Source organism: Vigna angularis, chromosome 2 (assembly GCF_016808095.1).
Source record: "Vigna angularis cultivar LongXiaoDou No.4 chromosome 2, ASM1680809v1, whole genome shotgun sequence".
Taxonomy (NCBI): domain Eukaryota; kingdom Viridiplantae; phylum Streptophyta; class Magnoliopsida; order Fabales; family Fabaceae; genus Vigna; species Vigna angularis.
The window spans coordinates 6,763,260-6,789,772 of NC_068971.1; the positions used below are offsets into that span (position 1 = coordinate 6,763,260).

At 29.7% G+C, this 26,513-nt stretch overlaps 3 protein-coding genes across 7 annotated transcripts; 1 reads left to right on the forward strand and 2 right to left on the reverse strand.

Moving 5' to 3' along the window:
* Positions 1 to 2,753: 2,753 nt before the first annotated feature.
* On the forward strand, positions 2,754 to 4,983 carry LOC108327703 (reticulon-like protein B5). Its single transcript, XM_017561391.2, has 5 exons — positions 2,754 to 3,226; positions 3,743 to 3,923; positions 4,015 to 4,156; positions 4,350 to 4,419; positions 4,509 to 4,983. The coding sequence occupies exons 1-5, from the start codon at positions 3,016 to 3,018 to the stop codon at positions 4,673 to 4,675; spliced, it is 771 nt and encodes a 256-aa protein (XP_017416880.2). The 5' UTR covers positions 2,754 to 3,015; the 3' UTR covers positions 4,676 to 4,983.
* A 2,272-nt stretch (positions 4,984 to 7,255) lies between these two features.
* LOC108329667 (golgin candidate 3) lies at positions 7,256 to 17,627 on the reverse strand. 4 transcript variants are annotated; one of them, XM_052873492.1, is made up of 15 exons: positions 17,231 to 17,627; positions 14,680 to 14,778; positions 13,759 to 13,851; positions 12,228 to 12,374; positions 11,802 to 11,934; positions 11,513 to 11,577; positions 10,525 to 10,689; positions 10,278 to 10,385; positions 9,952 to 10,164; positions 9,229 to 9,525; positions 9,009 to 9,074; positions 8,563 to 8,765; positions 8,351 to 8,405; positions 8,023 to 8,211; positions 7,256 to 7,670 (listed from the first exon to the last, which is right to left on the reverse strand). In XM_052873492.1, exons 1-15 carry the CDS (start codon positions 17,441 to 17,443, stop codon positions 7,350 to 7,352), a joined length of 2,367 nt encoding a protein of 788 aa, XP_052729452.1. In that variant the 5' UTR covers positions 17,444 to 17,627; the 3' UTR covers positions 7,256 to 7,349. The 4 variants fall into 4 exon arrangements, with proteins under 4 accessions (XP_052729452.1, XP_052729453.1, XP_052729454.1 ...); XM_052873493.1 differs by having other exon boundaries at positions 9,952 to 10,161; positions 17,231 to 17,626; XM_052873494.1 differs by having other exon boundaries at positions 7,256 to 7,658; positions 17,231 to 17,625.
* A 2,585-nt stretch (positions 17,628 to 20,212) lies between these two features.
* LOC108328602 (probable caffeine synthase MTL2) lies at positions 20,213 to 24,666 on the reverse strand. Of its 2 annotated transcripts, none has more exons than XM_017562482.2 (5): positions 24,534 to 24,666; positions 21,752 to 21,838; positions 21,234 to 21,638; positions 20,860 to 21,123; positions 20,213 to 20,781 (listed from the first exon to the last, which is right to left on the reverse strand). In XM_017562482.2, the coding sequence occupies exons 2-5, from the start codon at positions 21,830 to 21,832 to the stop codon at positions 20,416 to 20,418; spliced, it is 1,116 nt and encodes a 371-aa protein (XP_017417971.1). In that variant the 5' UTR covers positions 21,833 to 21,838; positions 24,534 to 24,666; the 3' UTR covers positions 20,213 to 20,415. The 2 variants fall into 2 exon arrangements, with proteins under 2 accessions (XP_017417971.1, XP_017417972.1); XM_017562483.2 differs by having other exon boundaries at positions 21,752 to 21,855; positions 24,534 to 24,571.
* Positions 24,667 to 26,513: the final 1,847 nt, after the last annotated feature.

Below are 26,513 nucleotides of genomic sequence, written 5' to 3' on the forward strand. Positions count from 1 at the left end.
GCCAAACACCATTTATCAGCATGCGTTGGACGTGGAATCTAATCTCAAACATTTCATTCTGATATAACGTTATTGTTTCGTAGCTTCTGAAACACACTCCAAACTTTTCTTCTATCTTTATCCATTTTGGTTGTACACTACTACACTGGTAGTGAATTCATCCATCATATCTGAGGGTCCAAATGCAAATTGAAACGAAGTGAGGATAATTGAGCAATTTCGTACCTTAGAAAGTTCAGTGCAGAACTGGTTCCACCATCATTGCCTTTTGTACGAAACAAGCAAAAGTTCCTTTCTTTCTGACACACTGAGCATTCTTTTAGGCATTGGAAGCATCTGAACATCATGACTTGAATAATAAATCAACAAAACAGTTATAGTATCACTATTCATTGTCCCTCTTTGAAAAAAATAAACCATTTCACTAGTTACTGCATAATTTCTTTCATATCAGATTTTGGAGAAAGGCATATATAATATTATTGAATGATCGAAATCGGTTTGTGGGAATGATGGTTTTCAACAACTTTGTTCATACTCCCATCGGCAAGTCCATGCCTAAATTGTTTGATGGATGATGTTAGACCACACCAATTGAAAATCTTTTAACATCTCAGTTTTAACTACGATTTAGAATGTTTATTCGTTACTGTTTTATATTTTTTTTTCAAACATTACTTTTAACAACTGTGTATTAATATTTACTTTATAAACTAGCAATTACTTTTTTTTAACACTAACTTCTATAATTGAATAAATCAACACTTATATCTTTATCATACTAAATTTTTGTTTAGATTTGATTATACTTTTATTATTTAAGTATTATTACAATTACGATCCTTTAGACAGTAATATTATCAATGTGTTTTTAAATATTGTAATTATACAATTGTGATTCTTTATTAGATTTGATTGGCGATATACAATATGAAAAAAAAAATGTTATACTTAATTTTGTTCACATATTTGGAACACCTAAACTAATGTCCTATTTTGAGAAAAGCAAATTATTACTGCAAGATTATCTAATCAAATTAATTGCAGCCTTGTTGTAGTAATTATATAAAACATATCCTAATAATATACTAGATAGAATTCATGCTTACACTCCCGTTCAAGTTTGAACACGTTGATTACAGAATGAAACATCTTTAGTGAAACAAAGTTCATGAGTGTAACATCTAGTTTTTGTGTTTAATGTGAATGATTTAAAAAAGATATATAGATAAAATTTTAACATATGTTTAATATGTAATTTAAAATCTTAATTATTCATTTTTATTTGTAAAAAAATATTATCTTTCTAAAAATTCATTATCTTAAATTCTCTTTAATTTCTCTATAGAATGATATTTTTCGACATATTTTATCTCATAAGAAGGTAGTAGAGCTTAAGATGAACTAAACCGATAAATTATGTTTTTGACAAAATAAAAATTATTTCCCTGAAATCTCTAATATCTATTTTCTTTTTTGGATTGCATGTCTGAGTTTTCCACCATGCTTACAAGATGAGAACCAATTAAAGTAATATAAACTAGACTGGGCTTATATTTATCTGTTTGTGACTCAATATTTTTAAGATCAAGAGTTAGAAATTTGCTGATTTTGTTAGAAAGAAGAAGAGTTAATAAGTTTGATTAATTTAAGCTATTCTGAATTTTGAGGTAAACCTTGAATTCTGTAGCGAAGTTGAAAGATAATCTAGTTTTGATTTTGAAAATATTGATAAGTTTAAAGTTTTGAGTGGAGACAGTTTGACATGGATGTTACCTTCAATGTTTAAATTGAAATTGATATGTTATTGATTACACACAATTTATTAATTGATACGTTGAATATAAATATATATATATATATATATATATATATATATATATTTATATATTCCTTTCAACATCATTACATAATATTTTGAAAATATGTAATAAATGTTCTTACTTAGTAAATATTTTTTTTTGTTATAGTTAAAAATAATGACATCTACTTGTTTGCATATCATTGGTTTTGTTGCTGTTTTTTTATCAAATTAAATAATTTTTAAAATATTTTTTTTCCAATTTACTTCATCTCTATTTCTATCTTCTTTATTTCCAAACCAAATTAATGAAAAAAAAAACTAACGGAAAGGTTGAATCTGGTGATAATATAAAAAAATTTAAACAAAAACTATGAAATACTTTGTTTTTCATAAAGATGAAAATGAAATAAAAATAAAATAAAATAAATAATACGAGAAAGAAAAAGAGTGAAAATAATGTTAGTTGGTTAGAAAGGAACGGAATGTTAGTTGTTTGTTAGAAGAAATGAGTAAAAAAAATAATTTCATTTATTATTAGGGACTATGAATAAAAAAATTTAAGGCGTCTATTATTTAAGTGATATAATTAATTATATATTTAACATAGTTTATGGTACACTTTCGAAGACTTTTTTCTAATTTTTTTTTTCATATATCCACTAGTCAAAATCATGACTTGTTTCTCTCAACTTCGCACCATCCTTTTCATGTTACTTAAAATAAAATATAGAAAAAATCAACAGAAAAATGGAGAGCCAGAAAAATAAATAAGATGAAAATAATATAAAATGATAGTGGATATATGAGAGGACACGTGGAATTTTTTTTTAAATATAACTTTTAAAAATATAATTTTTTTTTCCTAGTTTATTTATCAAATTAAAAAATTAAACTTTACCATTATTTTTAATAGAAAATGTATATTTCAGAAAAAAGAAATCACTTGGGAGTTGAGGTCCTCGTTACTGTCATACCTAATTCAAACGCCGTCATTTCCTATTTCGATTCAAATCTCACCGAGCCTGAGGTTCGGACCGACGAACCTCGATGTTTGCGACACTTATAAAACCCATACTGAGATTCGCACTCTCCAACCCTACTCTCACACTCACTGCAACAACTGTAACCAAAGAGAGAAGGGACTTTCTTCCATTCCGTGCTACGATATCGACGCATTAGGGTTAGAGTTCTTTTGAAAAAATTTCGGCTTTATGGCTGAGGAACCGGAAAGCACCGTCACCACTGGCGCCGAAGCCGACCAATCGTTGCTGGATAAGATAAGCGAGAAGCTTCACGGTCACGATTCCTCGTCCTCTTCCGATTCGGATTCCGAAAAAACCGTCACTTCGTCCGTTAAGGATAAGATTTTCCGCCTCTTCGGTAGGCAGAGGCCCGTTCATTCCGTGTTGGGCGCCGGAAAACGTAAAATTATATTTTTTTCCTTCTCTCACTTATTGTGGTCGTCGTTTTATTGCGTTTTGAGAAAAGCTACAATTTGGGAATGTTGTGACTTGGCCTTACCTTGCTTCGTGTAGCTTATCGTTGACCGGGGTTACCTAAATGTGGAATAATATATTGTGCTTCTCTTGGTTACTTTCTTAAGTTAACTGGGTTTTCTCAAAATTGTTTTTTTTTCTTTTAATGTTGGCGACCTTTCCCTGTTTCTGGTTTATTATATATTCTGTTTTCAGGTGGTTTTTAATTTTACGCAAGTTGAATTTAGCAGCAGTCATGGTTTGGATGATGATATACAGCTTGTGTTATGAAATTCACTAGGGCTGCGTTTGTCATATTTACTGGAGTTGTTTGTTTGGTGATGACTAGTCATTGAATGGAGCATTATATGTTCTTGTGTGTGGCTATATATAGGAGAGAACCAAAGCTGTATCAGTCTATGATGTTATTATCTCACGACTCTTTTTCGATTACCTTTTGCAGCTGCTGACTTGTTATTGTGGAGGAACAAGAAGATATCTGCTGGCGTGCTTGGCGGAGCCACTGCTGTTTGGGTCCTGTTTGAGTTGCTTGAGTATCACTTTCTTACTCTGGTGTGTCACATTTTGATACTGTTGCTCGCAGTTCTGTTCTTGTGGTCCAATGCCCATACTTTTATTCACAAGTGAGCCTCTGGAATTTCTTAGTATGTTGTCTTATGTTTGGGGTTTACCTTATTTAAGCTGTTGTGTGGAATGTCAAATTATGTATTGCAGATCAGCACCTCGCATTCCAGAAGTTCATCTTCCCGAGGAGCCATTCCTGCAAGTGGCATCCGCGTTGAGGATTGAAATCAACAGGGGATTTGCTGTTTTGCATAGTATTGGTTCTGGAAGAGATTTGAAGAAATTCCTAATGGTGTGTGACTTCATAACCAATTGTCATCATTATGTACACATTAAAAAAAAGTTTGATATAAATAATGTCTCAAGTTTTGGGTCAGTTATTTATAACTTTCTAAAGTGGTACCGCTTCTTACTTTCTTGCAAGCTGCTTTCCTTTAATTGATAGATAAATGGGTACCTAATTTACTGCTTCTTTGTGGAGTCAGGTTATTGCTGGCGTTTGGATTCTATCAATTGTGGGGAACTGGTGCAACTTCTTGACCCTCTTCTACATAAGTAAGTAGTATTCCTTTTAACAAGATAATTTTATGACAAAAGATTGTATGGAACTTCGTTCATTTACATATTCTTGATTACATGGGCAGCTTTTATCTTGTTGCACACGGCTCCTGTGATATACGAGAAGTACGAGGATAAGATAGATCCACTTGCAGAGAAGGCAGTTATTGAGATTAAAAAGCAGTATGCTGTGTTTGATGCTAAGGTCTTGAGTAAGATCCCGGTGGGTTCTTTAAAAGCTAAGTTATCTTAGTGAGTTAATCTTTGTAACATCACAAAGAAAGAGCTCCACTTATTTGGTCAAGGAAGTTGCCAGGGCCAGTTTCTTTTATCAAATGTCAGTCTTTGATTTTTTCTGGGTTGGTTTTAGGCTGGTATGGTGTCAATGGCAATGGGTCTGATTTATCTTAAAAAATAGTAATTCTCAGTAGTTTCTAACTGTGCAAGCTCATGGATTTTACTGGGGTTTTTGTTGTTGAAGGTTTGTATGAGTTGATCAATACAATAATTTGTACTGTAAGATAAAATGTATGTCTTGTGCATTATCGCCTTTTTACTTTTTATTTTTGGTAGCATTCGTTGCCTTCTGTGGTTTTGGTGTTGGGTTGACAGGCTTCTAAAATGCAGACCAGAATTTAAGAATCAGATCGGTTATATTTTTTTCTAAAAACACTGTTCTTGTTGTTGAACCGGTAAATGGCATGTTATGTATGATATGTATTTGGGGGGCGTATATGTTTAGTGTACGCAAGTTTTCTGGAATACTAAATATAGTAGTGTTGGTCTATACTAAATATGGATTGATTTGGCAAAAAAATGTAATGCTGTGTTTGGATTGGGGGATGAATTTGGAGGGGAAGATGAGATTGTTTGGATTAAGGGAAAGATGGTCTGGTTTGAGATGAAAGTTGATAAAAGTTTGTATATTATGTGATGAATATAAGAGATTAAAAAATAATATTTTATTAGATAAAATTAGATGATTATCATTTGATTCCTAAAAATAAATATGATATAAATTTAAACGGAAGTAGTGAAAATTATGTTAAGATAAAAAATGAAATTCTAATTTAAAAAGTTAGAGATGGAAATTATTATTATTATTAAAGCCTAAAACTATGACCTAAATATACGTATGAGTTAAAAGTACCCATATATGCATAGGGAGGAGAATCGATTCGGAGGGAGAAAAAATATTCTTCTCCGTTCATTCCAAAACAATATAATATAATAGCAGTTCTAGAATCACGGTATTAAAATCAATTCTTATATCATCTATAATCGGTTCTCATCTACACAGCATAGTCAAATGATGAACATTTTGGTAAAGTGTTTGTATTTCTTCTCAAATCTTCTAACTTTTGTGTGGATTGTTTTTTATGATTGGGTGGTTGTATATATGTCAACATTAATCGCATCAATATTTGAGCATTGATAAATAGGGAAGAAAAATGAATATATTTGAAGAAAATAGTTCCGAGAATCCTATGAAGATGGCTCAATAAAAGGCTACAAAGAATCATAAGATTCCCAATAGACACGAAGAAACCGTCAAAAATTATATGACAAAGTAATGAAATAATAATATAGTTAGAAGTGTGATAACAATAGACGACCATTTTCAAAATAATTGTAAAAATGAATTTATACAGTATGGTGTATCATATCATAGAAAGTTGAAAGAGGATTTGAAGCATTGAATCAATAATTGGATAGATAACTCGCATCGATGGTGATAAGGCTGTCACTTCGTTTCATCCTCGCCTTCAAATCAATCCTTTAAACAAACATAAAAAACTTCAACTTTTCATCATCAATACTGCTACGTTCTTATAAATAAAAAAACAATATTTACTTATACCACAAATAAAATATCTCACAAATCTACTACATTGATTATCAACACAAATAACTAAAATAATAATAATACAAAATTTGTAAGAGTACTTCAACATTTAAACAATAAAAAACAGATTTAATTAGTAATTTACTTTTTGGAAGGTAAATATTTAATATTTTTTAATTTAATTCCAATTTTATTTAAAATCTCACCATGCTTTTCTTAGTGATCATACATGTCAATAATTAAAATATTTATTTTCTTTTTAGTTTTCTTTTATTTTTTGTTTTTTTTTTCTGAGTTTTTTTCATCTTTCCTCTTTTTGCCCCCACACCACCCCTCAATCTCCTTCGCTGGTTTCTTTTTCTCAAAAGGATTTAGAAAATGGCAATGCTTCAGCCTTCTTCCAAGAGGATTTGTAGGAAGAACACAAAGGGAGATGTTGGCACCCTTCTCTCGTACTAAATGGTGCCAACTTGGTTTTACAGCTGCAGCTCTTTGGTTAGAGGCTTCAACGATAAAGCTTTTATCGTTGTCGCTTCTGTCTTGAATTGTGTTCATTTGAACATATTCTACTGTTGCAAAATTGCGAGCGCAGATTGTAAATGAAATTGTTGTTCGTTTATCGATAAAGTCAATACATTCTACAATATCTTTAACTAAGATTTTTTCCACTAACTCATCGTCCTAACTTTAGTTAATTTCAGGACGATATCATTCAAATCCAAATTGATACTCTTTATATAAAAACTTATTAAAGTACCACTTTAGACTATATACTCTAAAAAAATTCTAAATTTATAAAATAAATGAATTACTCTCATTGAATACACCGTAAAGGAAAAAAAAAAGACAATGAACAAAAGAGTAGGCACGTAGGGTTGTAAGCATTGCTCATAGGTGTTTTAGAGAAAAGGGAGTGATATTTGACGACATATTTTGCAAGGTTAAAGCGTTTCAAGATATACAATAATATTCAGACAAGAGAACGGGGGCAATGAAATGAAGGAATTAATTGAACAAGATTACATGTCTACAATTTATCATTGATCTATACCTTTTGATTAATTACATAAAGAATGTATACTTAGTATCTGGGAAGAAGTTTTGAACTATCTGATGAAGATGTAAGGGGAACTGTTGAGAACTCGGAACCAAGTTGTTCGGAGTGCTTCTGAAAGTATCCACGAGGAAGAGAACTGATGTTTTGATTAGTGGATGAGCTAATTGGTACTGTTCCAGTCCTAAAGCTTTGATTGGAATGTGGTGGAGAAGAATTAGTATAACTTCTATCATGCGAATCATCCATGGACTTATCTGTAGTTCCTGCTGACTCCCTCTTCTCTCTTTCTTCTGTTTCCTTGAGAAGAAAATCAACCCACAGATCTGCAAAGGACTGAAAGGGAAACTGTACAATTCAAATTCAAAGCAAATTGCGTCAAATGTGACCAGATCTATAATGGACTGGAGATTTTGGAAAATATTTTTTCGGTAGATGTTTTGGACGAAGGAATGACATGCATAAAGACATCTGCTATATAACACCATTCTTTTCTTCCCGGCATTCAGCAATCCCAAAAAGGAAAGAAAACGAAGAAAAGTCACCCTCAATATTTTGATAGGATCCAATTGCAAGAATGGGATTCAGTAGGGTTTAAGGCCCTCGACTTTCTACCTACAGCTAGCTTTTGTGTAGCTTTTAAGATATTCTATTCTGACAAACCCCACATATAAATAAACACAAGATGAGAAGAAATCACCTGGTTATCTGCTCCCGCATTTGCAGCTGATTCAGTGGAACCACCACCTCCCAAGATACCTCCAACTAGGCGTCCAGGCAACCCAAGAACACCGCGGACAACACCTTTTCCTGGACCTTGTTGAGCAACACCTATTCTTTGTTTGTCCTCATTAGAGAATCCCAGCATGCGAACCATTAGATCTAAAACCTGTCCCCAATATGACTTTATTATGTACAACACAAAGGAGTGGGCAGCCCTTAATGATACACACATACATACATACGTAGGTACGTACATACATGTATACATACATAGAAAGAGCAAACAAATTAGAAAACTTCCTTACCTCTTTGCTGTGGTTTCTCTGAAAATAAGTAACAAGTAATTTTATCACAATGCGCCTGTCAAAAATACAATTAAGATTAATAAAAGCAGAAGGCATATAATTAGCATAAAACATTTTCAAGTATTGGAACCTAACAAACTAGAAAAAATGGAAGCTCCCAAGGCCAAGCCAATATAGCACGAAAAAACTACTTAGTTGAAAAACATGCCAACCTGTCAACAAGAAAATCTGAATCCACTGACATTCTATTTAGCCTTGTCATACTATGTTCAACCGCTCGCCTCAACCTGGAATTGTCTTCTTCGAGCTTGCTTACTCTACTTCTCCATTCTGATTGTAGCTTTTCAGATTGAGAAAGCTTAGCTAAAATTTCTTCTTTTTCACTGATCAAGACATCTGCTCTGCATTGTGCATCCTGGCAATTGGAAACACCAATAAGTTAACTTTGAGTCAGAAAACATGATAAAACATCAGTACACTGCAGCAAAATTTTGGGGGAATAATAGGGTCCAGTGCTGCAAATTCAGCAAAGAGAATCATATTCTTTTATTGTTATAAAATCATCAATATAAAGGGCCGAATTCTGTTATGTTTAATTCTTAAAGAGTGGGTTGTCAAAAAGTTATACTAATAAACTGTATGAGATAGAGATTCATACTTTCAACAGTAGAGAAAGCTTAGAGTTTTCTTCCTTTGCACGAGCCAGATCTCCTTCTAAATGTTCCTTCAGAAAATAAATTTATAGTGAATATAAGCTTACTCTGTACAACAAAAGACAGACACGCACACGAAAAGATACTAGCTAAAAAAATAAGAAGGAATGTTGACAACTTAATCAATGCATATTATTAATTTCTAAATACAAAATTAAAATTAACCTTAGCTTCAATTTCGGCATAATATTGTCCAAGAGCTGTCTGTAGGTTTAGAAGTTCTGTACTCTTAGCATCTAATGTGCTCATACAGTCAGTCAGCTTCTTGTTCAGGTCATCAATGATTTCCCTGGATTTGAGAATTTCATTGTCATTTTCCATCTTCAGTTTCTCCTGACTCGCACTTCCCTGTTTTAGAGTTCTCTCAAGTTGCGATATTTGAGCCCTTAAATAATTATTGCTATCACGAAGTTCTTCAATTATTTTGCTATCCTCGTCCATTTTTTCGGAATCTTCAGATTCCTAAACAAAAAGCTAGATGGTGAACATCTTTGAGTGTACCACAGAGAGATTAATATATTAAATTCAGTAGAGATGGATGAATGAAGTTCATTGTAGATAACTGAGGGGACAAAGTATAATACAAGCGGTAGTCTATATTTTGAGAATAACAACAATCTTTTTTATGAAAGTCAGTGCATTGTTTGTTCCTTTAAATCATGCTAAAACAATACTGATTGCGCTTCAAAACAATAAAGTGAAATGAAATCTTTCTAACAAATGCAATTCATGATGGCTCAATTGAGGAGACAAAATATAATACAAGTGGGAGAATATATTTTGAGAATAACAACAAAATTTTTATAAAAAACAGCACATTGTTTGTCCCTTTAAGTCATGCTCAATCATGATTGATTTTGCTTCAAAAATATAAAGTGAAAACGAAACCTTTTCTAACAAATGCTGTTTAAGACGGGTCAATTGTTGCACTGCTTTGTCCCTCTCCTTTTGTGATTCCTCCAATTCTTTACTTAGCTTAAGTAAGGATCTTTCCAACTCTTCATTCCCCTTTTGTGTTTCCTCCAGTTCTTCACTTAGCTTATGTAAGGATCTTTCCAACTCTTCATTCCTTGGAAAACTTTTGGAAGGATCGGGTAACTGCTACCAAAAAACCAATTTCCAAAACACCAGAAAAAAAAAGTCAAACAGTTACTAGCATGATTCATAAGCCATATAACCTGTAAAGTAGAAATAGCTATTAAGTTTTGGCTCACATGATTGTTAAAGCTTGGAATCCTTTTCTGAATCTGGGAAGCATCAGGTGATATTTTACCAGAAGTCCTAATTGATTTGACCTCAGCCTCAAGTTCATCCTTTTCCAACTAATAACAATAAGATAGAATATATTAAAGTGCATTCTCGAGCACAATACCAGCAAACAGACATTATGAAGTACTGAGTGATAGGACAGTTGGTTCTTTCTTATTATTAAAAAAAAAATTAATGCATAAATTTACTAACCTTAAGAGTAGTGTTTTCCTTCTCCAAAGATTCAATCATTCTCTTGAAGCTATCCAAGTCACTTGTTTCTTCATCTTCCTGTCTACTCAATTCCATTTGCAGACGATTAATTTCTGATATTTTCCCATTCAATTCATTGTGTAATTTTCTCATCTCATATGTTGTCTGCCAAGCAACAATACAATACATGTATTGGTTAGATAACCAAAAACAATAATAGTCCAGCTTATCATATTCCATAGTACAACAAAACCAACATCCAGGTTACTAGAGAAGACATGATATGCTATCAATGATGAAATGGAAGTTATTAATGTAAAAATAATGTGTTCAAGTTATTCTCTTAGTTAAATAATTTCTAAAGAAATAGAGGAACAGAGAATAGAATTCATTGGAAAAAGTTGACCCATGTTCTCGTTTAATTTCCACTCCCATAGTTCTCATGAATCTAGAAAATGTTTTATTTAAAAATATATATTTTCATTTTGTCCTTATCAAATCAGTCTTTGATTTTCTTCCAAGAATTCCTCTTGATCTTATACCAATTACCATTCACAATCAAAGCACTGTTATGAATTGTGGATGACAGCTTATGACTCTGAGCCCAAAGTTTTCCATACATATATGGCAGATGGAATTGTGGCCAATGGTAGATATATTAAAAAAATATGAAATATAAAATGCTATATAATCAGAAAATAAATAAAACTACCAGTATATTAGAGACAAAAGAATATCGAAACACCTACTCTATGAAGTAAATTTCAACATATTTCAGTTTGAAGACCAAAAAAACTACCATAAAGTAATCAATATAGTTATGAATGGTGAGTAAAAAGAAGTTAACGCATGGCTGGTATCTTATTTTACTTTTAAAAAATATTATCCATTCATTTTCCCTTTTATTATGGTGCAAAAACATTAATGCCAGATTCTTATAGAAATAAAATAATATTTAATCAAATTAATTTTGCTTGGATAGACTCACTTTGTCTCTTTCCAACTTTAATAATTTAAGCTCCTCTTGGAATGACTTGTTCAATTTCTCTTCCTCTGAAATCAAAGAAACATCCAACTTATTAGCAGTTTCTATCTAGACGAACATAATGATAATACAACACACACACACACACAAACACACACACACACACACACACACACACACACACACACACACACACACACATATATATATATATATATATATATATATATATATATATATATATATATATATATATATATATATATATATATTCTAAATGCAGAATAATGACCCTGTAATTTAAGCTGAATATGTGCCATTTTATTCTGTTCTTGCTCTAGTTCCAACTTCATTTTATGTATATCAGCGGAATGTTGTACTGCTGCTGCTGGGCTACTTTTTCCCTCTACCATATCTGCTAGCTCCTAGAAGGCATTCATACATCTGTTGTCAAGTTAACTCATCACTAAAAATAAACATATATATTCTATCAAAAAGTTTAAATTGAAATGGCAAGTTAAAAAATTAGAAAAGCAAACAAAAACTGATTTTCTTTGTTCTTAAAATGTTCATAATGACTCCATGAGAAACGAATATACAATTTGACAAAAAATTGATCCAAATAAACGAGTAATATAAATGCAATCCACCAAATGATAAATCTATCTACATAGGTTCACGATTTGAGAGTAACAAAAAAAATCTAAGATGTAGTTACCTTGTCCTTTACTCGTGAGATTGAGTGCTTAGATACCATCTTGGTTTGAATACCATTGGATTCCAAAGCAGATGTGGTTCCATTGTTTGTAGCATAAAGATTTTTCATTTGAGATTGCTGTCGATTGGATGACAGGTCACTATTTCCCTTCACAAATATTCAAAAGCAATCAACAAGAACTGTTAGTTATGTTGAGAATCTTGAATCAGCAGCGCTACAAGAAACAATCAAGAGTGAACAACCACTTTATCTTTGAAATTGGTAGTGCTGTCACATTAGTTCTTGAACTTAAGAAAATGTTAAATAACTCTGATAAATAGTCCCCAAACTTAACTATTTCTAGTTTAGTCTCTAAATAAATGTTAATATTATCACTTTAGTCGCTTTTTTTTTTTGGACTACCGTGACAGTGTATTTACACTTTCAAAAACCTTTTCTCATTTTAGTCTCTAAATATGTCAATATTTCGCTCTAGTCACTTCTTTTTTTAATTTTAGATTAACGCATCAGTCAATTTACACTTTCAAGGACTTTCATTTGTAATTTTCTTCAATTAGAACACAAATGTGACAAGACGTTCCAAATTGAGGGCTAAAGTGGCTATTTACTCTACCATAAGTTTATTGAACTGGAATGGCACGTACAAGGTTTCTAATGATAGTTCTGCAAACATGTACACCCAACAACATCCCAAAATAAGCTCCTGCTGAGCAACTGTCCTCTATTTTTATCACGCATAGATAATCCTATAGAACTTGATCTGATACCAAGTTGAAGACTAAATGTTTTGATGAATTGATTGAGTGAAAGAGCACTCTGAATAGGAAATATTTATACATTTTCCAGACTTAATTATATTTAAGAACAGTAAATATAAATGCAACTCCCTAAGTACATAAGCTATGCATGAATCTGAACATTGTTGTATTAGACTTTCATAGAATTCTCAACATCTAAGACTCAGTTTCAAACAGCTACTAAAGAATATAACATTCATATCATTTCACAAGTCTAGTGAGGAAGGAGTAACCCAATTGGTTAAATTTGGCCAAACTCCATACATTACAAACTAGTACAGATTACAAAATCCTAAGTATGGTTTCAATAATTATACACAACACAACCATATCTTCTCAATCATGTATGTTTTATTGACAAAATATTATTTTAATGTAGTTAGTAACAGTACACACACATATCCTATAGTTCAAGTAATACCATATCCATGTGTGATCAGAGATAAACGTAATTGGTATGAATCACTCAAATTAGTTGTCTCTAGAACAAGAAGAGATGTAAGGTATGAACTAACCATGTGTCAAGAATTATAATTGATAACCAACAATCTAAAAGGTGGTTGAGTTTTTCTAACCAGAAAATGTAATCCATTCAATACCTTTGTCCTTTTCACTATCTAAACTTCATTAGAAAATCATGAAATACAAGAGATCAAATGTAATGGAGTACTAACAACACAGGCTAAAATATTCTGATACAACATAATAAAGTTTGAATTAAAATATAGGATTACCTTGACTCTGTAACCGCCATTTGCAGACACGGGACTTGTATCCAAATTCTGTTTTAATGAGCCATTTTCTTTATTCAATCTAACAATATGATCCTGGAAAGTCGAAAGATAGTTAAACTTAACAAAAGGCTAGTAACTCAACAAGTTAGACAAATTGTTAAATGACTCTTTCTGGAACCTCAGATCAGCCTGAGATAGATATTGAATAATAAATATGATCCAACAATATTTGAAAAAGTAAAGAACCTTTTGTGTTGGCAAAGGGGAGAAGGGGTCAAAGTTTTAGAGTTACAAAATTGAGTTCTTCAAACCATGCATTACAGTTAAATCCACCTTAATACAAAAGCGATGTAAGATCCAAATTGGAAATTATAGTGTGCCTTGGATCCATCTTACAATGTAATGGAAAAAAAAGATTAATCATAATCCAGTATTCAAGTTGGGTGGATGAGATTGAAAAAAAGTTAATTATAATTTGTGGACAAAAAATTTCCAATAAATCTCAAGAAAATTATATCAGATAGCTACAACACTACAGTGCTCCATAGCAGTGAGGGTTTAGCAAAAGTGCTGATACGAGAAAAAATTAAGTGTAGTGGAGATGAATATGAGGTGGACTAGATGATATAGAAGATTTACAAAGGATATTATTTGAGAATAGGTTGGAGCACTTCCTGTTGATCATGTGCCTATGGCTTCCCATAAGCTAAAATTAGCTCGGGAAGACTTCTACAAATTAGCTTATAGGAGAAGTTTAATCCATGTTTTTTTTATCATTTTTTCCTACTATAAGTGTTTATAGAGAAAATTATTAATAGTTGAACATTAAGTAGCTCCAACAGTTCAACATAAGAAACAGCAAAAGAAAATTCAACATACTACAGGTACATATATGTAGAAAACTAATAACCTGGGATATACCTCTTTTTCTTTTAATATAGCTGCATAATTAACCGATAGTGCTTTAATTTCTGCCTCAGAAGCTTGAAGTCTCTTGATTTCTGCTTTATATTGTTCTATCTACAAGAAATAATATAAAATTAAAAAATGAAATCTTTAACCACAAAACAAAATCGACCTCTTACTGTATTCTACTCCACAATTCAAGGGGAAATGTATGGCACATAATTTGAATTTGAATACGTAACACTTCCCTGTATTAGGTAAAAGAAAATTCGCAAATGCTAATGTTTTTGTATAGGTGAAAAGGATTAAATATATATAAAGAAGGATACAAAAAGGAAATAAGAAATCCTCAAGAACTAAATAAATGAATTAGGTAAAAGTGGTGTTCATAAAACCACACGTACACCAATGAGATCTTGCTTATCAGACAGTGGATGGAAAGAGCTTGAATGTGTGTTGAAGACACTCTCCATGAGAGAAAGTGTGCTGACAATTTAGCTAATAATTTGCTTTTATATCATGTTAAAAATGGACTTTAAACCAAACTCAACCCCACAAAACCGATTTGTAAGATGAGGTTTGCATCCACTTATATACTTTAACTTCAAACTGGCTTTATCTCTAACCAATGTGAGAATTCCAACATACCCCTCATGCCGAGTTACATACATTTCGAGCATGAAATTAGACATTAATGAGTGATCCAAGAACGGTCCGATAGCGAGTAAAACAATATGTCTAGCAAATAACAAATCTCGCTAGGATAAGTTCTAACTCTAACAATGGCTCTGATGCCATATTAAATATAGTGAAAAACTATGTATAAGATTAATCTCTCTTGTATAGAAAATACAAATAGGATATTTTATTTATAATGAAGGAAATATGGATTAAGCTCAAAATACAAACTAAATAATAATAACAAAATAACAAAAGATAAGTAATTGAAGATAAAAAATAAATATAAGATATCTAATAATCTAAGATATCTAAAAGTATTAGAGTCAATCTTAATGAGATTTGTTGGGCCTGTTGCACTACCTGCTATCAGACACCCCCCCTTTATTCCAAAGCTACATTATCACCTTACAATTTGGTTTTATAAGGTTGATTTAGGTTAAAAGTTCACCTTTATAAAATTCTTGATATTGCGTTTTCCTCTGTTCCCATGTTTGATGTCCTAGGCTTGAGTAAGATGTAAATCTCCCATCTACTAAAGATATGGCCAAAGTAATGTATTTAAGTGAGGAACAAATTTCACCTTCCAAGCTGATTTTGTGAAGTTCAATTAAGCTTAAAATACACTTTCACAAGATGGAATCAAAGCCTATCAATGCCCATCCTATTGAAATTTTTAGGGTCTATCATGCCATCCAATATTGGGTTTCCCTCTAATCCAACATTTGATGTCCTCAACATGTGTGGGTGTGTTGGAGATCCCATACAGAGATATGTTCAATTATAGTACACAAGTGGGGTGTAAATCCTACCTTATAAGTTAATTTTATGAGGAAGAGTTAGGTTTAAAGTTTACTTTATAAGAAAACTCAATGGAAGAGTGTCATCTGACAAGATTTTATCATCTCTTTCCAGCCAAACAACCACAGAAACCCAGTCTGAGAACACCCAAAAGCTTTTGGATCTTGGCTATAAATAAATCCTATGAATTAGCATACATGAGCATTTGAAGGTCAACGAGAATCATCCAGTTTTCATCAAAAAGACCAAACGATTTATTCCATAGAGGATGCGGATGGGCAACGCCAAAACAAATATTAACAAGTTTTGGAACTCAACCTACACATTACAAAAAAATCAGGACTGATGAGTAGGAGAACTTCAACACTGTCTATCAATTTTGGAGCCAGTTGATTTAATATAAACTTGTTATGTATCCTTCTCTAATGTATTGGGGCTTATTTTGGAAAGTAAGCCAATGCATTGATTTAATGACCAAAGATCCATCCTCTGGGCCTCGAATGTACGTCATCGAGAACCTTCCAACACCAGATAGACTACAATGTACACATGAAGCAGGGAACCATGGCCAATATTCTACTAGAGCTAGCAATTCTGTTAGTATTTGCCTTAAAAGCTATTTCCCACACCCCCTCACGGACGGAACACGATGATATCAAATTAAGGATCAGAAGTATCAATAGACCCTACAATGTTCCTTTTCATCCACTTGTATACTGTATACACTGTGTTGGAAGTCAGAGTCCATGTAAGTTCATCATTGGAACTTTACTTGCTCGTATTCAAAGACCTTCTGTTTTAATATTTCATCATCTCATATAGAACAGGCGATGAACAGTAATTATTTACAGTTCTTAATTTGACCACCACACACCTAGGGTTCAGTGACACCAATCCTAAATTAAACGCAACGACCTGCTGCTATACTGCTTCCACTCTGACTTCAAATACGAAATGTCCGCCATTAAAAACCTCTTAAAGCATTCACAATCGCAAGTCGCTAGCTAATATTGCAATGTTCCACGCGACTTTCGAATATGGTATCTAAAAAGCAAACAAAAACGCAGAGAATTTGAGGAGAACGCACCTCAGAAGCGTAGGGGTGATCGGACATTCCATTGGGCGGCGGAGAGCTGGAAAGCGAATTGGAATGGGCAAAGGTGTGAGAATTGCGGCGATCGGAGACGGCGGGGCTGACGACGTGGTGTTGGTCGTCGTCTTCGTCGTCATCGTGGGCGTAATGAACGTCGAGGGCGATCTTGTTCAAATTCTCCTTGAAGTTGGCGATTGTGCCCCACATGGTTGAATGAGAAGAATTGGGGTTTGGAAGGGGATTTGAATCGACGGTGTTAAATCCGTGATTTGGTGAAGAGCGCGCACTGCAATTTCTGCTGGATCTCGCCTTCCTGTCTATCGAATCCTGCCTTTTCGTTTCCTTACAAATGCAATTTTTGGACCAACTCCTTCGTTTTCAACTTATTCTTCTTCATAATAATATTTAAAACATTTTTTCTTTCTTTTAGTTTCCATTATCTACGATAATAAATGGCTATGTTGAGAAAAAAATTAAATTGCTTTCTTAGACACGGCATAAATTTGCATTCAACAAGAAAATTGAGTATTTCTTTTCTTTTTTTCTTAATTTTCAAACCCTATATTTTCATAATAAGATTATGTGTTTTAATATAATCTTTTTTAATCATAAATTTATTTTTTATTTTATTACACATAGAAAATTGTTTAAAAAAAACGAAAAATATATAATAAGTAATTTATAAAAAGGTTAAATCAGAAATGAGAGAATTGAATGTTTTTCTTTACGGAGTCAATGAATATTAAACCACTATTATTATTACAACACATTTGGGTTGAATTCAGCGAAACTCGTTATGCTTTTGACGGCGGGTGACAAGCTTCGGGAAGCTTGGGGCGTGGTAGCCTTTTATTTCAACCATCATTTAACAACTTTAAAAGATGAGACTACGAATCAGTATTTATTTTCTTAAAATAATTTGACAAATTAAATAGATTTTTTTATTTGCGTTGTTCTATTTTATTTATTTATTTATTTTAGAATAATTTTTTATTTATTTCAATTAGTAAATATTATTTTCTTTCGCAATTAAAAAATTATTTAAGTATCATTTACTTTAAGTTTAAACAAATTAATTCTTTGAGCGTAGAAAATAATTTTTGTATTATTTATATCTTAAGTGTGTCATCCTTTGATTTAAACATGCAAAATAAGTTTTAATGTGTAAAATTAAAACACATTAATGTAATTTTAAATAAAATAACTTTTTTCTTCCTTGTGCATTTGTATATGATCCTCGATATAAATAATTCTTTCATTTTGGTCATTCATATATATATATATATATATTTATATTGGTTTCTACTTATATGTTAAATAACTTTCTATTAGGTGGTACATCGAAAAAAAAACAACTGAATAAAACTGACACATTTTTCTGACCCAAATATATATTTTATTTTTAGTCCTCAATAATTTGTTTTTCTATTTTTAGTGAGTCACAAAGAAACTATAATGACGAAGGAAAGACTAGTTTATATAAAATTTTTTCTAGAGCAACATTTCCTCAAAGCACGGTTTTACTCACATACATTAGAAAACAAAACAAAATATATATATTTTTACATGGTTGAAAAGAAAATAACAAAATGAAGGATTTTACATATGTTTAGAAACAAATTTTCCTTTTCTGTTTTAAATGAAGTAATGGAGCTAACTAATCAACCAAAAGAAAAACTACCCTAATTATAAAGTAAAAGTAATTCTAAAATATTCTTGGATATTTATGTTATTATAGATAAAAACAATTTATAGTATAGTAGTGAAGTTAAACTTTATTTTATAAATTAATTTCATAATTATGAGTTAAGTTTAAATATGTTTTTTAATATATTGATGATTTTATAAGTCAAACTTGGTTTTATAAGAAAAAATTACACTTAAACTTACTTTTTAATAAATGTCTTAAACTTTAAATGCATTTTGAACTTATAGGAGTCTATTTAATTAAAAGTTCTCAAATTCAAACAATCATTATTTTCACTCTTTGGATCCTAATTGAGTTCAATAAAGATAGTTGTAATTTTTCAACAAAGAAATAAATTAAAAAATTGATGTAGTCTAGATCTCTTTCTCACACACTTAAAATGATTGAGAATTTTGATACTTACGTTCAAGTCAAAAGTAATATAGGTGACTAGTTTAATTGGATCTTAATATTTTAACAATTTTTTTAACAATTTTTTGACAATATACTATGTGTCACTATTTTATTGGTCCGTATACTTAAAACGAATCAATCACATACTATTACATAGATTGTTGTAAAAAAATTGTTAAAAAAAGTTATTAAAATGATATTTTCCATATTTTTTTAAGATATCTTTTACTTTGAAATGAATCACCTTATATACTTGTGGTCCTTATTAATTACTTTGGCTTATCTGAGAAAAGTTTAAATATTTATTATAATAAATACTTATGAATGTACAAATAGACTTGTTATTAATTTAATTATGTTGATATGAACATCATTTACACATAATCACTATGTTTTACTCTAAGCTAAGTTTCAACATGCCATTGTGGTACCAGACAAGATCATCTCAACTCGGTACTAGTCAAGATAATCTCAATCTTATACAATATATATATATATAATTTAATTATAAATCAATTTCTATTTAATATAAGAGTTAAACTTATACAACTTTATTTGAAAAAAGTCGCTTTAATCCACTTTGATATAAGAATCCAAATTTATCTTTATCCCTTTTTTCATATATATGTTTTTAAATTCTAAAGATAAAATACATGCTATTTGAAGAAGAAATATTGAAGAATGTATTGACAATATTTAAATTTGTTTGGTTTGCTTGATGAATTTCTAAGGCAAAGCGGCAAAGTTTTAGCTATTGACTCTTTAATTTTCTGTGTAGCCTAAGTGGTCTCTGTCGAATTTAACCATCAAGGAAGACACTAAAAGGTAGAAATTTATCAATTGGACTTCACACAACAAGATGAAGATAACCAATATAGAGCAACAAAAGGGTCAAATATATATAGTTGTGAATATGCTTCATGCTCTGCCCAGGAATTTTTCTGCACATTTCTGATACAAGTCTTAAGCTTCAACAAGAGTATCATCTTCGAATACCCTATCTTTATTTACGAAATCAAAACAGAGAAGAAAAAAATACTTCTTATAAGATTATCTTATTACGTTGAGCAATACTTGCTCAAACAACTTTTGTCATGGATATGATCACATTAGCAGTCTCAAATTTCTCCACCTCCATTAGTTGCACAAGTTTCCTTTGAAACCTGATAAACAATTCATTTATAACTTGTACCTCAAACTTTGCAGATAGAATAGGCTCCATTGCAGCTCTTGTGTATGTAGCTATGAACTCAGCTCTTATACCTCCATCAAGAAAACAATAATCTCCACGTTCACTTATACCTTCATCCCTAGCCACTGTGAAAACTTCTAACCTTTGAACAAACAACGACTCTTCTTCCTTAATCAAATCTCTGATCTCCTCAATCGTAGGTTCATATGTTGGTATGTTAAAAGAGTCTAATTTTTCTTCTTCAATCAAACCCTACAGTATAATACATATACCTGTTAATTATATACATGAAGGACAAATATTGGTAACTCAAAAGAAAATGTTATTTACCTCGAAGAACATGTCATTGAGTGTTAGGCTAATTACTTCCCAAAGACTTTTTGAAAGAGTTTCAGTTTTGCAAGTGCAAGGTAGCACTAAAACCATTGCTCCTCCAGGCACAAGTTCCTCTGAACGTGATTTCAGAAACAGTTTAAAACCTTGTTGAAATTGCTTCTGGTATGCTTTGTGTACCTCTGGTGGGCTTGTGCTAACTATATGGCAGTTTCCCTTGTTAAGTTCTTTTGCCTCCTTACTTAATCCCATTAACGGATCCTATAACCAAAATATGATAAATAAATATATAAACTCAAACATTATGTTTTCATTATAATAATACCATTTTATTTTTTAGGATTAAATATGCTAAAAATAGTTGATTTGACCTGAGAGAGCCAGTGTAGACTGTTGGCAGAATGAAAAAAGTCTACAGAATCATCAGGAAAGAGCCTGCCATGAAAGGATCCAGGGGTAGCATTGATAAAGCAGGAACCAAACTTCTGACCCTTTTCTTGTACCAATTTTGCATAGAAATCAGGAAGTGACTTGAAGATGGTATTGAAATCGTTTCCAAACAGATCATTGAGATAAAATTGGAATGTTGGTAGTTCAATATTCATGCAAGTGCACGTAGCATCAACAATGTCAATAATATTTGATGTGACAAGAAGTGTATTTGGTCCTACGGAACAACCTAAATCTGCTACTTTGATGCATTTTGGAGAGGAGTCTTGATACAGTACCATTACAGTTTCTTCAAGTATAGGTTTGGCTTTAAGCATCAATTTTTTCTGCAATAAATCAAAATCAAATAGCTAGATGAACGTATAGAAGAAAAAGAAAAAATGTATGTTATATATAAAATATTGTTACAAACTTATATAAATGAAACAAATATATATACTTGAAATAAGGAATTGTTTGCATAGCTCCTTTCTCCCATGCCACCATTCATGTGAATTCCATTTGATGAACCCATGATCATCAATGCCTATGATAGTATCCACACTGAACAACATTAGCTTGAGCCAATATAACTTTTTTTAAACTTAAGAAATTTATTATGGACCATGTGATGGATAGTGTTGGAAGTCCCACATCGACTACAGATAAGGCCAATTTATAATATATATATATATATATATATATATATATATATATATATATATATATATATATATATATATATATATATATATATATATATATATATATATATATAAAAGTGAGGTGTAAACCTCACCTTACAAGTCGGTTTTTTGGAGTTGAGTTAGGCTTAAAGTCCACTTCTAACATGATATCAGAGCATGATTAGGCTTAAAGTTTACTTCTAACGGATAGTAAAAATAAAATATATAAGCATAAAAAAATTTCTCAAGTAATTGGATTTTAAAGGAAAATATAAAAAAAGTTTAAAAACTATACTAGTTTACAATTTTAAATTAAGATAAAAATATTAAACTTACTGTTATATTATTTTCCTTCACTTAAAATTCTTGTTAATTATTATCAACGTGTTTGGAAAGTTGAAAGGATTTAATAAAAAAATTAGTTGAGTTATTATTAAGAAAAATAACAGTTTTTTATATAATTAACTAATATCTAAGCGTGATGTATAGTAGTAATGTTTGAATTTTTATTAAAATATATTTATGTTTAATGTCTAATCTTGTTTCAAATAAAAAGTATTTAAAAAGAAGATAGTTATATAATACATTTTTTTAAAAAAAATCAATTAAAGGGATACATTAAAAATATTCAATAGTGAGTTGGTGGCAAGGCCATTCACATAAGAGATCACAACACCCTAAAAATTTGAATTTGTATGTTTTTATTTTAAAGTTTATTAAATTTAACATTTAATAAATCGATAATAAATAAAATATATTTTAATATTAATTAAATTTATGCTGACTGATGTTAATGACAGAAAATTAAAAAAAAATGGTTGTAATAAACTACCTTCGTTGTCATTTTAAAAAGATAAATATAAAATAGACAAAATAAAATAAGCACATGGTCTTTCTTTTAGAGGGATAACACTTTTTTTGTCTCGATTTACATTGTGGTAAATATTTCTTAGTGACAGTGAATAAGAATTGAGAAATGAGATATTACATTGAGAGAGATGAGTTTTATGGGTTGAAGGAGAAAAGTATGAAATAAACGAGAATGAGACAATCATAATTAATTAAAATCAAACTCCCATTACAATATTTCTATCATTTTTAATTATGAGTCTTAGTATTAAGAATAATTTACAATTTTATTCTGTCACAAAAACACATAAAAAACAAATAAATTTATACCACCTTAGTAAATACTAATTTAAATAAATATATAAAATGTATTATATTAATAGTATCTAAATTATATTAAAATTAGTAGAACTACTTTTAATGTAATTGAATTTGACTTAAATAAATATTAAAAAAATAAACCAATGTCAATTAAATTAACATTTATCTTATTTATTTTAATTAGTATCTATTTAATCAATACTAATATTTTTATATATTTTGAAAAACATTTAAAAGCTTAATATCGATTAAATGGATATCGATTAAATGGACATTAACATTTTTTTTCATATAAAAAATTCTTCTGAAAGTATTTAACGTCAATAGGCAGAAATAAATACCTTTTATGATTAAAAAAAGTTAAAATCAAATTGCATCAACCTCAAGTTGTCCAAGCCAAACTTAGAATCGAACATTAAATGAACATAGTAATTCCGGGTTGATCGATTTGTCACAACAAATTAAATTTTTATTATTATATCACCGTTTAAAAAATTAATTTATAAACATATATAATAAATATAAAATATCAAACATATCCTAATATATATATATATATATATATATATATATATATATATATATATATATATATATATATATATATATATATAATATAATAGAATATAAATTGATATACATATTAATTAGGTCTTATATTCTTAATTATTATTTTGATAAATTATTTTAACAATGACCAACAAATTATGAATATTTTAGTACATATTTCAAATTTCTATAAGAAAATCATAGGTGATGTTATTATAGGTTAAATAAAACCAATATTAAAACTAAATAAATAAAATAACATAAAAAAACATGTTGACGTGGGTTCTCATGCAGAGATTAACTCTAATACGAAAATATGAAAGGAGATGAATCAGACAATAGCAACAATATCTAACTCAAATGAACGCAGGATCAATGAAGCATGCAGTTTTATGGTGTTTATCTTTGATATTACATTTCTCTTTGGTAGCAAGATTAACCATGATTCTCATGAGAAAAAAAAAACAGATATTTTCATACACAATCTGTGGTTGGAAATAAAATGACGAACATTATATATTAACTAGATGATAATTATTGAATTTTAAATTTATCTTAATTTTACAAAATTAATTAATATAAAATAAGATTTGTATCTATATATATTTTAAATTATAATTATTATATGAAACTTGACATTAATAAACTATTCCGATAAAATAACATGTTAAATAAATACAAATCTTGTTGTTAGAATAAATTTTAACATATAATTCTAACGTTATTTGCTTAAAATCTATTCAATTCTATAAAATTAGTTTATAAAATAAATTTTATACGTACTTTATTTCTATTTTAACATAAAAAAAATTAAATAAAGGAGGAGAAAAGTCTTACCAAAAAAGTGTGTCCTGCCTTGAACCCTCTAGCCAAAAGATCTGGTTCTGCTTAATTCTTGATCTGAGTTTTGAGTATTTATAGACCCTTTTATCTTTTTAGTTTCACCCGGACATATACAACTTGGTTCAGATGAATAGAATTGCAGTGCAGTGATGAATTTTCAAACAAAGTACTATGATGTTACACCAAGTTATTGCAGTCCACGATATTCAAATTAGGCATGTTACAATTTGTTATTGCAGCATCAGTTTTCAAATCAGGCTGCAAGCTGGGGACGCAGTTGCAGACAGGCCAATAATGGAAGATCAATGTAGCAGCCATTCCAAATTCCAATTTCATCCCTGCACTGTCAGCCCAAATGCAATTTTAGAAAATAATTACAAAACACTTCTTCAATTCTTCATATATTAACTATACTTATAATGAATATTTTTTATAAACAATATATTAGAATCATATTAATTATAAATTATATAAATATTTTATTTATTTTTAAATAATATAAGAACAAAAGATGATTAATTAAAAAATTTAAATGTTTCATAAATTATTATTATTTATTAATTGAAAGAGATAACTGTTGACTTTTCATACAAAAAAGAAATACTCATGTTTTAAAGGAGAAAAACATCAAGCTTGTGATATTTATAAAAGAGAAAGAAAAAGACATTAGCATGTGTGTAGGGATGGGATAAAGACTCAATTATAGTGTTTTAAATTATTGAGATAAGATAAGAGAATATAGACTGTTATTTATTTATTTATTTTAAAATTATAGTTAGTTAGTGAAGTGTTTTTATTTTTATTTAATTTATTTATTCATAGTGAAGTGTTCTAATTTAATTTATTTTATTTATTTTTGCTGTTTAGATGTATTTATTGATTTATATTTTATAATTATTGTTAGTTAGTTAAGTGTTTTTGTTTCAGTTATCTATTCACAATGAAGTGTTCTTAATTTTATTTTATTTATGTTATTTAGATGTATGTGTTAATTTTTTTTACTTATTTATATTTATATCAAATTATGCACAAGTTTTACTTATTTAATTATTTAAATTTATTTTTTAATAATTGATTTTATTTATTTAATTATTTATATTTATTTTTAATTATGAACTAATTACATTTATTTAATTATTTTTATTTATCTAGATTATATTTAATAAATTATTTATAATAATCTCTATTCACAAACGAATTCATTCTGTTTATTTATAAATATTTTTGTTAATTACTAAAAAATATAGTACAATTAATATAAATTATTCTTCAAGAATAATAAAATATATAATAAGTAAAAATTTGATGGTATTATAATAGATGTATAATATTGATGATTTTAGTGAATAAATATTATTTAAGATAAAATATTATTGTATTGTTAAACATGATGAACCTCATTTATTCCTATTAGTTAATATAACTTTATTAAAAAAAATAAAATATAATAACATGTAATATATTGATTTAAAATATATTTGTATATTTGATATGATATAATTTTACATTATATTTTTTCACATTTCACTATTCTACTATTTCTGTATGAAAAACAATTTCGAAAATATAACTGTAAAATAGATGGAGGTTGTAATAACTACAATTCTCCATAGAACTAGTTGGAACAATTATACTGCTCACAATTCCCTGATATTTTAAAAGATTGATATTTCAACCCTTTTATACAAGTTGTACTACAAGGATTAATTGTGGTCCACTTTTTCATTTTTCTCACTTTACATGTTTTTACATGTTAATCCTATTATCCAATCAGTTATGTAAGGATGGATACACGAGAGTATTAATAAAATAAAGAATAGTATGTAAATAATTTTTTTCTCCCTTGATAAGGAATAAGAACATATAGAAGTAAGGAAAAAAAGTGTAAAAATTATAAGATAGATGGTGATGTCACATCCATCTCATTTATGGGGTGATGTTTTGAGCTCTACAGTTTATTTAATTAATCAAACC